The following is a 13,704-nucleotide window of genomic DNA, read 5'->3' on the forward strand; positions in this document are numbered from 1 at the left end:
GGCTTTTACAGTACCTGTGATCAGTAGCACTATCTGAGCAACACCTTGGAATGATGGAACCCATGGTTCTGGCTTGCCTATGATTAGTACCAACTATATTAGGAACACCACGGGATAGTACAAGTCTCTGTGGTTAGTACCCTTATGTGATGAATACCATAGGTTTGCGTTGCCTGTAAATGGCGCCCCAATGTGCAAAACAGCATAGGTCTGTAATACATGCGCGAATTTCATTACCTGTGAGTAGTACCATAATGTGTGGAATACTGCGAGTCTACGCTACTCTTCATTAGTACTGCAACATGACAAATACCATGGTTATACTTTCCTAGCGATAAGTACCATTGCGAGGGGCCAGTGACTTGGATTTCAGACCCCTTTTGACTTCAGGTATCATCAATTCAGTATTGCGCTATAGAAGTAGTCCCTTGGTCAGTAATACTATTGTTCTAAGCCAGCCTCTGTGCATGTGAGACAATGTGGGTCGGTTACACTGATCGTTTTAAATTCATATCCATCCATCTATTCATTCTTCGTCCTCACATTTTGACTTGTGGTCAGTGGATGTTTTGGGGCTTTTAATTTGTCATTTTATTTTATCTCATTTCATACCATTAGGGGCCGATGACCTAGATGTTAGGCCCCTTTAAATAACAAGCATCATCATCATCATTTAAAGCCACGACTGCTTCCTTCCCACTCCTAGGCCTTTCCTATCCCATCGCCGCCATAAGACCTATCTGTGTCCGTGCAACGTAAAGCAAATTATTAAAAAAAGAAAATCCTTATTTCCAATATAAATAGTCCATTATTGGAAATTATAAATTTTCCAGGTAACTCCTTCTTGTTTACCAGAGTTTCGCTTCAGTCTGCCAACTTGGGCTAATCAGTTGGTAACCGGCACATCTACCACGACACATGGCCAGTGGAGGCCACTGCATAGGCTCCTTGGAGCCACAGGCATTGTCATTGCACTATGAAAGACTTGGTATATTTACAAAAATTGATGCCTGCTAGGTTATCAGATGATTTAATCTGATGATCATCTGATCTTTTCTGTCGTTCCTCATCTGTAAATATCCTTTTCATTGTATGTCATTAGTCTGTTTATGGTTTAAATTTTATTTTTTTGTTTTTCAGTTTCTTTAAATTTTTATTTTGTTTTGCAAATTGTCTAAGAGTTATTTCTAGTTCCTCCATCATCGTTGTCGTCATCATCATCGTTGTCTTTGACCATCTCCAGTAGCCTGGGTGTGGTACACGAGCCCCCTCCATCTCTGTCCATGAACCACTGTTCTCTCATGATATTCTCCCAATCGTACTCCCTCTTCTCGACATCTTTCTTCACCAGATTGGTCCATGTTTCTCTAGGTCTGCCCACTGGTCTATTTCCTTTTACTTCTCTTTCATATTCTCTTCCTGCAGTCCTGCTTGCAGTCATTCTACTTACATGGCCAAAACACTTCAGTCCTGCTTTCTGGATCCTCTGCAGCAGGGAGTCTCCTATTCTCACCTCCTCATGGACTTTATCATTCCTGAACTTGTCCTTCCTAGTCTTCTGTATCATGGTGCACAGGAATTTCATTTCTGCAGCTTGGAGTTTTGAATTTTCTTGTCTCGTTAACTCGGGGCCCGTGGTGTAGGGGTTGCGTGCCTGCCTCTTACCCGGAGGCCTCAGGTTCGATTCCCGGCCAGGTCAGGGATTTTTACCTGGACCTGAGGGCTGGTTCGAGGTCCACTCAGCCTAAGTGATTAGAATTGAGGAGCTATCTGACGGTGAGATAGCGGCCCAGGTCTAGAAAGCCAAGAATAACGGCTGAGAGGATTCATCGTGCTGACCACACGACACCTCGTAATCTGCAGGCCTTCGGGCTGAGGAGTGGTCGCTTGGTAGGCTAAGGCCCTTCAAGGGCTGTAGTGCCTTGGGGTTCGGTTTGGTTTGGTTAACTCTGTAGATTCCAAGCTATGCGTGAGGGTGGGTGTGTAATATGATATCCTCTCTAATTTTCTTAAACCATCCTACTTGTTGCTTCAGATTCCAGAGTTTCTCTATACTTTTTCTTGGTGATTATGGTTTCTGGTGTCCTCATAATGTGACCAAAAAAAAAGAGATCCTCTTCTTCTGTATAGTATGTGTGATGTGTTCTAGTTCTCTGTACGCTACTTCATTTGGCACTACCCACCATTATGCATCTTTTTGATATTTTTAATTTATGCACGTGCTAGTTATTCTTCTCTATGCTTTTAGGATTTTGTCGATTCTGTGTCTCTGAGTGAATTAAATGTTTCTCTTCTGTATGTCACCTCTGGTTAAACGACTATCCTGTAATGTTTTAATTTTGTTTTGATCGACAGACTTATTTTATTGTACGTAGAGCATGTTCATTTTTGAGGTTTTAATCATTTTATCAGTTCTTTCTTGCCATGCAGGTTTCTCGTCCAAGTTGTATGTCATAATTTCTCCTAGGTATTTAAATTGTATCACAATTTTTACTTTCCTCTTATTTATTGTTATGTGGTTTATTACTAGTGGATGTGCTATCATTAGCTCAGGCTTTTCAAATGATATTTGGAGTCCTTTTTTTTTTTGTGCTCTGTCTGATAGTTTTGTTATTTGATTTCTGGCTTCTTGAGTGTTGTTAGCTAGTAACAATAAGTCGTCTGTGAATACCAAGCAATTTAAGTTTATTGGATCTTTCTTTGTTCCAGTTTTAATGTTCTTAGGATTTCCCTTGTACCATTCCTTCATCACATATTCTAGAGCACAGTTGAAAAGTAATGGTGATAAACCATCTCCCTGTCTTAAACCTGTTTTAATCGTAAATGGCTCAGATATTTCTCCTCTGAATTTTACTTTAGATTTGGTGTTTGTTAGGGTTAATTTGATCATTTCTATTAACTTAGGATGAATTCCAAAATTCCTTAGTATCTTCTTCATTGAAGTTCTGTGGATTCAATCATGAGTCTTTTTGAAGTCTACAAAGGTTACAGCCTATTTTTGCCATCTGTTGTCAACATCCATTACTAATTGTAAGGTGATTTATCTGTTCTGGGCAGCTTGTCCAGGGCCTAAATCCTCATTGGAATTCTCCTAGTTTGAGTTCAAGTTGATTTTCGCGATGATTGTATAGAATTCTCGACATGTGCAATCCATAAGGAAAATTTCTCTATAGTTATCTGGATTTGATTTTTCTCCTTTTATGTGTTGGATATATTATAGCTGTAGTCCAATGTTCTGGTAGTTCTTCTTTGTTCCAGATTTTCACTATGCATTTATGTTAATGATATTTTCACTGGTTTTGCTGTGTATTTCCACAAATGTTTGATCTTATCCACTTGCTTTAGTTTTGAGCTCTCTCAAAGCATTGCAGACTTCATGGATTGTGGGTGGGTTTATATTTTCTGCTGGTATTTAAATTGGGGTTTCCGTGATTATTTGAAGACATTCTTGGGGATCTTTGCAAGTTAGTAATTTCTTAAATATTTCTGCTAAACTTTCTGTATTTTTTCTATTGCTGTGGGCCATCTTATTATTTTTATCTTTTAACATTAATGTTAGAGGATCATATCTTTGTAGTTTTCTGCTAAATATTTTGTAGTAATTTAAGTGTTTTCTCGCTATTTATTTCTATCATTAGAAGTTTATCTTTTTGGTATTGGCATTTAACCCTCCTAATTATTTTTTGGGTTATCTTTGTTTTGTGGGTTCCAAGTGTGATTCTTCTGTTTTTTTATTCTATGCATGATGTCTATCTTCCACTGTTTTATCACATTCATCATTCCACCAGTGGTGTTTTTTCCTTGGATTTATTGGGGCTGCTTGTTCAGCTATTTGTTTTAATTTGGGAATTATTTCTTCTAACTCATCAATTATTTTTATATTCCTAGTTTGTTCTTTGTAATTCTTTTCTTTGTCAGTGGGGTGAATTTAATTTTTTTTTTTATCAAGTAATAATCTGATCCGGTATCTGTCCCTCTCAGGAGTTTCACTTTGCATGCAGATTTCCCTGTGGTAATTCTTATCCATACAAACACGATCCAGTTGCCATTCTCCTTTGTGCCGGTGTGGGTGTTTTCAAGTTTTCACCTTATTTGTTCTTCTCTTGAAGTACTATGTTGACTCTGAGATCATGTCATGGTTTCTGCAGAATTCCACTCGTCTTATGCCATTCCTGTTTGTTCTTATTTGTGCTGTCCAGCTCCATGGCTAAATGGTTAGCATACTGGCCTTTGCTCACAGGAGTCCCGGGTTCGATTCCCGGCAGGGTCAGGAATTTTAACCACGAGAATTTCTTATTGTATGTATTCTACTTGCAGCGTTTATAGTTAGTGTTGAGAGCCTGGGACATTGTACTTTAAATTCTATTATGGACTCTTGGTTATTTTGAGATTGACTACGAATCCCACTCCGAATTGTGGACATTGCTTCATTACTCTTTTTACTGATATTCCCTTGTAAATTATATATCCTTGTGATTCTCTTGGTTCCTCATCAGTGTTTCTCATTTCTTGAACTAGCGAGCTTGATAGCTGCAGTCGCCTAAGTGCGGCCAGTATCCAGTATTTGGGAGATAGTGGGTTCGAAGCCCACTGTCGGCAGCCCTGAAGATGGTTTTCGATTTTCACACCAGGCAATTGCTGGGGCTGTACTTTAATTAAGGCCACGGCTGCTTTCTTCTCACCCCTAGCCGCTTCCTGCCCCATCGTCGCCATAAGACCTGTCTGTGTTGCTGCAACATAAAGCAAATTGTAAAAAAAAAAAAAAAAAATCGTATAGTACAATTGAAGGAGCCTCCATGGCTCAGACGGCAGCGCGTCAGCCTCTCACCGCTGGATACCGTGGTTCAAATCCCAGTCACTCCATGGGAGATTTGTGCTTGACAAAGCAGAGGCGGGACAGGTTTTTCTCCAGGTACTCCGGTTTTCCCTGTCATCTTTCATTCCAGCAACACTCTCCATCCTCATTTAATAGCCTATATCTGGTTCATTCATCACATCCCTGACCTGGTCAAAGACTGCAAAACAGGTTGTAGGTTTTTATTTTCAGTACAATTGAAGAGATGTTAAATATAGAACAAAAATGGCCACAAAAATGGCCCACTAGACAGTAGTGAGATTCAAACCCACAGCCATCCAGACTTGTAGCTTAAATCCTTTCCAACAAACAAAATTTCAACACTCCAGTTTAGGGCAAATATTTATTTATAGGATGAGTATGTATGTTGGGTATTCAGCCCGAAGGATGAGGAATTGAAATAATTAACCAAGGGAGATATTCAGTAGTTTTCAAACCTTTGAGAAGATAAGGGATTCTGCCATCCGGGTGACAACTTAAGTGCAGATTGATTGATTGATTGATTGATTGATTGATTGATTGATTGATTGATTGATATGACCTCGGCCACCATTGCTCAGGTGATAAGATCGTCTGACACGAAATTGGAAGCTCATGGGTTCCACTGGTGTTTGTTGGTTGCCCACTTTTGTTCTGTACTTAACATCTCTTCAATATGTACTGAACATGATCTAATACTTTACAAAGGAAAAATTTAAATGTATCCTCCTAATTCGGTACAAAACATAATTCCATCATTGGATGGAACAATAAAATTCAAACATGTTTTGACTCGTTTGAATCATCTTCAGTGAAATAAAGGGGGGGGGGGGGGAGGGGGTTAAATCTTTCAGACCCAGTGTCCATGATCATGTACACAGCTTTCTGCATTCTTTTTCTAATGCTTCAAGTCTACGTACAACTTTTGAAACGGCTTGTCCATGTTCATGCACTTCCCTGCTTCTGCTTTTGGTAACTTAGTACCATCTATCGGGGACTAATGAAAGTTGAGGAATAAATGAGCATTAGCTTGCAACCATGGCTGAGAATTCATCAGGTAAGACCTTTATATTTCTCGATTTTATTAGTAAATTAACATTGTTGTATGGTTTAGAACTACTAATATTTAAAGTAAATTGCACATACCATGATTAGATGGGAATAGTTTGACTGGGTAACCTTCCATTGATGTGTCATCTGTGTATAAAATAGTATGTACATGATCATGTCCATCCAGTCTCAAGGTTTGTTTACATAAGGGATGTATAACCTCAATTACTTTTCACTTCAAGAAGTATACATTGACAGTATAATTGACTTTTATAAGCATGATATAAAATAAAGTGATTGCTGTAACTGCCTGTAACAATAATTATTACATATTAGGTCTAGATACTAGTGAATACATTTGAAATTTTTAACATGGCAGGATTTCTCGTGGGTCTAGTGAAGTAAATTATATCAATCTGAATAGCCTATAACTGTTTTATTTTCTTATTCAGGATATAATTACAAAGTTTTATTTCTTTTAGGTCCATCTGACACAAGTGACAAATGCTTGGATGCATCTCAGATACTGGATTCGTTGGAAGCAGGTGATGTATCTGATGTGGAGGACTTCCTCAGTGATGAGGAAAATGTAATTCATCATGATAAGAATATTAGACCCTCGCTGAGAACTGGAGCCGACTATCAACAGAAAACTCGGTACCTATCAGGTGATGAAGGGAGAGAAGGTGAAGAGGATGAAATTTCGACCCAAGGATTGGTTCAAGAAACCTATGCAAATTTTATCACTGAGAAGAAGAACAAAAGGTGGTGTCGAACGTCATTAGTTATTCCTGACCTTGAATGGGAGGCTGCAGAAGGGAACTGTGATGAAGTGCTAGTACCTGTAAATTATTTCCTTAGGTATATCAAACTGTCTGATTTCGATGTTTGCAGAGTGTACTAATATTTATGCTCTGCAGAACATCGTAACCAACTTCAAACCAGCTACAAGCCATGAGATTCAGGTTCTATTTGCTCTGTATATTGCCGTTGGCTGCTTGCAGTTTCCTAGAGTGAGACTTTTCTAGGACTGTGCACTAGGAATATCAATGTTTCTAGATAACATGACTCATGACAGATTCTCCAGTTGCACAACAACTTGCATATCGTGAACAATTTAGATATACCTGACGATTGCAGTGATAAACTGTTCAAGGTACGCCCTCTTTACAACACTGTATGTGATCGCTGCTTGCAGTTACAACTAGAAGAAAACTTCTGTATCGATGAGCAAATGGTTCTCTTCAGAGGACATTTTTCATTGAAACAGTACGTCAAGGGTAAGCCCTACCCTTGGGGGATCAACATTTTTGTTCTGTATGGCAAAAGTGGTTTTAGCGTAAGTTTTCTTACTATATCAGGGCAGCACAACGGAACTAAATCAAGATAATGTAAAGCAGTTAGGACTAGGGGCAGCCGTGGTACTCCATCTGTCAAATCAAATTCACAAGCGTGGTCACAAATTATTTTTTGATAACTTCTTTTGAACTTACAACTTGTTCCGCATTCTAAGAAGTAACAACATACTGACAGCAGGTACATGCCGAATAAACAGGTTTGCTAGTCCACCTGTAATATCAGACAGTGATGCAAAGAAGAAAGGAAGAGGTTCCAGTGATCAGCTTGTTAGTAATGATGATGTGGTGATGGTCAAGTGGATGGACAATCCTTCTGTTGTACTTGCATACAATTTTGTTGGTATCGGGACAGAAGATACAGTTCTACAATGGGATTCAAAAACAAGCAAGTATGTTGACGTTACACTCCCTGAAATTGTGAAACTACATAATCATGGAATGGGTACACTAGATCTCCTTGATTAACTAATCAGTCTCTACCGAATTTATATCAGGTCAAGAAAGTGGTTTCTGAGAATGTTTTTTCATGCTGTGGATTTAATTCTGTGTAACAGCTGCATTGAATATCGGAGAGACTGTGAGTTATCTGGTGTACCTAAAAAGCAAGTTATGGATCCGCTTCACTTCCGCATGCGAATTGCAGAGAGCCTTCTGAAGGTTGGTAAAGCGATATATACAAAAATTCGTGAAAGACGATCGCTTGAACAAGAAGTAGAGGCAGCACCAACACAGAGAAGAAGAGGTGAGATACGTCCCACAGTGGAGTTTCAATAGGATCTAACTGATCCTATGCCTCAGCACAATCAACAGAAAGAGGCAGGAAGGTGTAAGAAGCGGGGCTGTACTGGGAGATTGCATTTCCCTTGTGACAAATGCAATGTACATCTGTGCCTCAACAAGGACCGTAATTGTTTCAGTGGATTTCATAGGATGTAAGAAAATAATGGGGCAAGTAATTAATGATGCCTATGTTGGAGATGTGCAATAGCATTTGTAATGCCATTTCTAGTTATCTTATGACGATCTATTGTACAAAATGTAAATTACATTCAAGTGGCTGAACAAAAGCAATAGCCCCTCGTAGTGTGGTTTGTACATGAACACAGAGAAGAAGAGGTGAGATACGTCCCACAGTGGAGTTTCAATAGGATCTACTGTGTGTCAGTAAAAATAATATATTTCTTTTTTTATGTTTGCTAATGTTTATGGACCCCTTAAGAAGCCAGTGACTCTCAAAAAAAAAAAAAAAATTATGTTGGTGGGAAAAAATTCAGGTCTGAAAGGGTTAAAGTAATCTACATAATACAAGCTAAAAATGTGCTGTACATATAACGAAGGAACAAATGAAAAACAAAAGAGACAGACAGAAATAAAAACAATAACAATATACAATATTTACAACACTAGATGGAGCAAAAAATAATTCACTGAGACAAATTCAGCAATAAAAGGTTAATATAAAACATAATTAAATCCAAAAAATGTGCTAAACCTAAGAAAAGAAAAGAAAAGAAAACAAATGATACAAACGGAAACAAAACAATAAGTGCTAATAGTGAGGTTGCGGCCCTCTTAGACTAAATTTTTTTTAGTTTGGTAACAATTCAAAAACAGGACGAAATCACTGTATTGAAATTCAGGCTGACAGTCTGTCTTTGTAGAAACACCATCCCACAAATGGCTAGGAGGGGAGTAAGAAAGCTTGAGAAACCAAGTTTGAGAGGAGACAATGTGCCAGGTGAAATGTATGTGATAAGTAATGGAAAAACGTTGATGTATTTAAAATTTTAGAACTGCAGCATTCTCAATTTCTTCTCAATTTAGCGGTCCCATTCTCGAAGATTATTTCCAGTGTTGGCTAGGTGTGTTTGCCTTATTTTAAATGGTTGGGAGGGCAGCGACAAAATTGAGAAGCTGTGTTAGAGAAGTAACAGGTGCATGGTAAACTGTAAGTGACAATAGTGGAAACCGTCAATGAAGTTCCAATCTGTAATGTTGCTCAGACGAGTCGAAACATGTTTGAATTTTATTGCTCTATCTAATGATGGAAGTATGTTTTGTATTGAATTAGGAGGATACATTAAAATTTTTCCTTTGTAAAGTGAAAAATGTCAATACGGAATGATTCTAATATCTTGTAATGATCTAATACATTAAAAAGTTTATTTCGAGTACCATGTGGTTGTAAAAATTAAATATTCATTGAGTTAATGAAAATTTGATGATGGCTAAATTATATTACTAACGTAACTTTGCCTTTTCTTCCGTTTTATATTGATGCATGAGAATGTTTGCGCATTGGGCCTTTAAAGGGGCCATGGTGCAGCTGTAAGTGGGCCTGAATAAAACAAGACTTTGAATTATTATTTTCATTCCATTTTAAAGATGTTCCAAGAGAGAGAGAGAGAGAGAGAATACATTTATTTCTGCTTCCCCCATTTGGAGGTTGCCAAAAAGACAAAGCTTACATGAAAATTTGATTAATAACTACAAGGTTTGTTTATAATGTGTACTATCATAGTGTTAAACCATTACAAACTTCTGTTGTAGAGACATCAAGGTGCTGGTTGCGGAGCAGTTGACCTCACTGAAGACATCCATTCGAGAAGATATGCCCAAGTCTCTCACCACCATGTCAGGCCTCACAGATAATTTCACAGATGTTGATTCCTTGCCGTCTGATGCTACGAATGTCATGACAACCCCACGACGACCTGTCTGTTCTTCCCCCAATTCTAGCAAAAGTTCCTTGGCTACTGTGAACGCTTCGTGGCAGATGTTAAGTTCTATTGTTGTATCGCATCGCGAACACTCTGCACCAGAAATTCTTGTTATCTCGCCTGTCAAAGGGAAAGAAAGTTTCAAAAGCGTAGAGTTAGACTCAGCGGAAATAACAGAGGTGTCCGATCAAGATGATACTGTTAGTAATGATCGCACCGTTGTTGCACAGACTAAACAAACACGGGAACTCAAAAATGAGCTGAAATTGTTGTTCGACGAAGTGAGAAAGCACACAAAATTAAGTTCAACCAATATTTCAGTCCCTAGTCCACCTCATCAGTTTAGTCTAATGGAACCTGAAGGTATCTCACAATGGACTGAATCTCAGTTAAATTCTCCATTACATTCAGCCGTTCTCTCTGTAAGTGAGGCAGAAAGTAAGCCAGAGAAGTAAGAGAAGGATGATTGTTCTGTCTCGGAATGAAAAGACGAACAGGTTTTTTTGACTATGTTCAAAGTATGTTTTTAGAAATTCATATGATGAAAGTATTTAACAGGCTTTTTGACTAGATACAAAGTATGTTTTTATAAATTCATATGATGAAAGTATTCTCAAATGTAAGATTTAAATTTATGTATTTTACCATTTTAAAATTATTAAGATTTTAAAAGAGATTTTGTTGTAATTTTTATACAGAATTTAATCAGACCTTATAAAAATGCATTTTGCTGTGATAGAAAATTTATGGAATAAATGCGATGTGTCCTTGATAAACTGTACCTCTTACAAATTCCTTCTTTACGTACAGTCTTTCATACTTACTTCTATTTATCCATACATACATCTTTGTTACCGAGTGAATTGGCTCTGCAATTAGGGTCGCGCAGCTGTGAGCTTGCATTTGGGAGGTAGTGGGTTCGAATCCCACTATCGGAGCCTTGAAGATGGTCTGCTATAGTTTCCCATTTTCACACCAGGCTGTACCTTAATTAAGTCCACGGTTGCTACCGTCCCAATCCTAGCACTTTCCCACCCTTCCATCGCCAAACACCTTTGATGTCTTAGCGTGACACTAAACAAGTAGCAAAAAGAAATCTTTGCTGTAGACTGTGATGCCTTTCAGTGGTCAGTCTGTAAGCCTCTGCGAATTTACTAAATGTCTGCGCAATCCCGTGTTTGTGACTAGTTCTGTGGCCATGTTTAGTTCTATACCTCTTACCTTTAAATCATCAGAAATTGAGTCTAACCATCGTTGTCTTAGTCTCCCTCTACTTTTCTTACCCTCCATGACTGAGTCCATTTTTCTCTATCCTCTTCCATTCACCTCACATGACTCCCACCACCAAAACTTGTTTATGTGTACATCTTTATCCATCAAATTCATTCATAAATTAGCCTTTATCTCCCCATTCTATGTACCCTCATGACATTGTTCCCTTCTCTTCATACCAACAATCATTCTTACTACTTTCATGTCTGACACTTCTAATTTATGAATAAGATATCCTGAGTTTACCCAACTTCCACTCTCATACAGCAATGTGGGCCTGAAAACAAACCGCTGTAAATATAGAAAATACACATCCTAAATACTCGTGGTGATACCGGCAAATTGATGGCTTGAAAAATCACCTTGGCTTCCGCCATTAATTATGGTCGCACTACAAGTGACTTGGCAACCACCATATCTGACGGGTCTCTATTGAAATAACAAAAATGTCAAGTGGTGGAACCGTAGTGGCTTCACGTGAAGTCACATTTGTGCGCTCACAAAATGTTCAGAGCAGACTTTCACCTTGAGAAGCATTTGGAGAACGTGACATTGCATTCATTACAAATGTTCGCTCTATCTAAATCATGAATAAACGTCTTTGGTATGTATTCAGAATATGTAACCACTATTGAAGGATGTATACTGAATCACCACGCTGTATGAATGTGTTTGTTTTTGCATTGTACTGATGTGACTGTAGAATACTCCAACCAGTGGATTGCTTCTCTCTTTCTGACATTGAAGGCATTTTATACCTACTGTCGGGTATTTATCAGGGCCACTCCCTTTGTTGCTAAATGGAGATAATTCTTCAAATTTATATCATCCAAACTCGTTATTGTACTTTTACTATGTACATGCACTGACAAAATAAAAATCGCATACCAAGAAGTAATTGCCGATTTGCTGGAAACTTTGGGCACATAGTCAAATGATTATTGTAGTAATATTATTAGTTTAATGGTCTGGCCACGAGAGGCCTTGAATCTGCTCTCATCTGTGGCCTGTAAAAGGTCTCACACAGGCTACTCAAACATAGTGGACTGTGACATAGTGACATAATATGGGCTTTTGGGCTTATGCTGTGTCGAGAAAACAAGGTGAAACTCTTTACTTCCTCGTGAACAGCCGAGATTTTCTTATGATGATGCAGGCCATGAAAGCATCAATGTTAACATAGTGAACTGTTGGCGACCGTTCATCATGCATCTACAATGGAATCGGAGAGAATTTACCTAGTTTACAGTGTTTGAGAGGGGACGCATTATTGGAATGTACGAGGCTGGATGTATAACAAATAAATTGACAACACACTATATTGTCACCTACCCACTGTTGCGTCCATTTTGTAATGGCGTCAGGAGCGAAAAACCTGGACTGCTGCAGCTGGAACAGGGTTGTCTTTAGTGCCAAATTCAGGTTCTCTGTGTGCTCTGAAGACAGCCACACTATATTGTATTGAAAAGGTGGACCCTCTTGTCAATTTATTTCTTGTAATTGTACTTCAGTACTTCAGTATGGAACAAAAAATGAAATTTATAGCTTATAACTAGGCTGGATGATTATATCAGTGAATTGCCAATCACCTATGCCATTCTGACCAGACTGTTAAGAGTGTGAGAGGACCAGTGAATGCGTAAGGGCACGTGCGCATGGGGACTGGGTTCAGGAAACCCTTGATTGACTACAAAGAGAGACTATTGTTGAGTCCTTGGAGAACCATATACAGATCCAACTGGTTCCTCGTGCAGCCTCCAGGACAGGTAGCACCATCATTACAGGACCCTTTATTGGCCCAAACCATTTTCAGGCGATTTGCTGAAGGGAATTTAGTCTCACATTACATGTCTTGCCATTGTCACCTACTCACTGTTGCGTCTGTTTTATAATGACTTCAGAGGCGAAAAACCTGGACAGCTGGAACTGGGTTGTCTTTAGTGCTTTATCCAGGTTCTCTTTTTGTGCTCTGAAAACAGCCACATTCTTGTCTGGAGACAGCGTGGTACGCGCCTCAATCTTGTGTTTTCTGTGGCATAATACATCCGTTCCACTGCTGGTGTGATAGTCTGGAGTCATGATATATGAAAGGCGGTCATCTGTAATAGCGATTTGAAGGTCAATAACGGCACAGCCATATGGCAGGACATCCTTTGGCCACGTGTTGCCACTCGTGGGAGGGCTTTCAGATGATTTATTCCAGGAGGATGATATTCAGCCACACACAGCAAGGATGCTACAGGAATGCCTCTTCAATGTTATCGCACTGCCATGGCCTACCTGATCCCCAGATTTGTCACCATTCGAACTGCCTCAGACCCCCTGGGATGCCAACTTTACAAGATCTACTGTTGCATGTTATAAATCTCATTCCGTATTGACGGTTATCACTTTACAAATAAGTATTTTCATGATACTCCTTTTCAATACAAAACAACCATCTATATTAGATGGGACGATATCTATACGT

The 13,704-nt window shown here is 38.8% G+C and overlaps 1 protein-coding gene across 2 annotated transcripts in view; it reads left to right on the plus strand.

The window, feature by feature from the left end:
- Positions 1-10,732, plus strand: part of LOC136883523 (myosin-11) — an 88,747-nt gene extending 78,015 nt beyond the window's left edge. For both annotated transcript variants that reach the window (XM_067155887.2, XM_067155889.2), the window contains exon 5: positions 9,793-10,732. In XM_067155887.2, the coding sequence (XP_067011988.2) occupies positions 9,793-10,417 (625 nt within the window). In that variant the 3' untranslated portion in view covers positions 10,418-10,732. The remainder of the gene's footprint in view (positions 1-9,792) is intronic.
- The last annotated feature ends 2,972 nt before the right edge of the window (positions 10,733-13,704 follow it).

The sequence above is a fragment of the Anabrus simplex genome, chromosome 11 (genome assembly GCF_040414725.1).
Source record: "Anabrus simplex isolate iqAnaSimp1 chromosome 11, ASM4041472v1, whole genome shotgun sequence".
Lineage (NCBI taxonomy): Eukaryota > Metazoa > Arthropoda > Insecta > Orthoptera > Tettigoniidae > Anabrus > Anabrus simplex.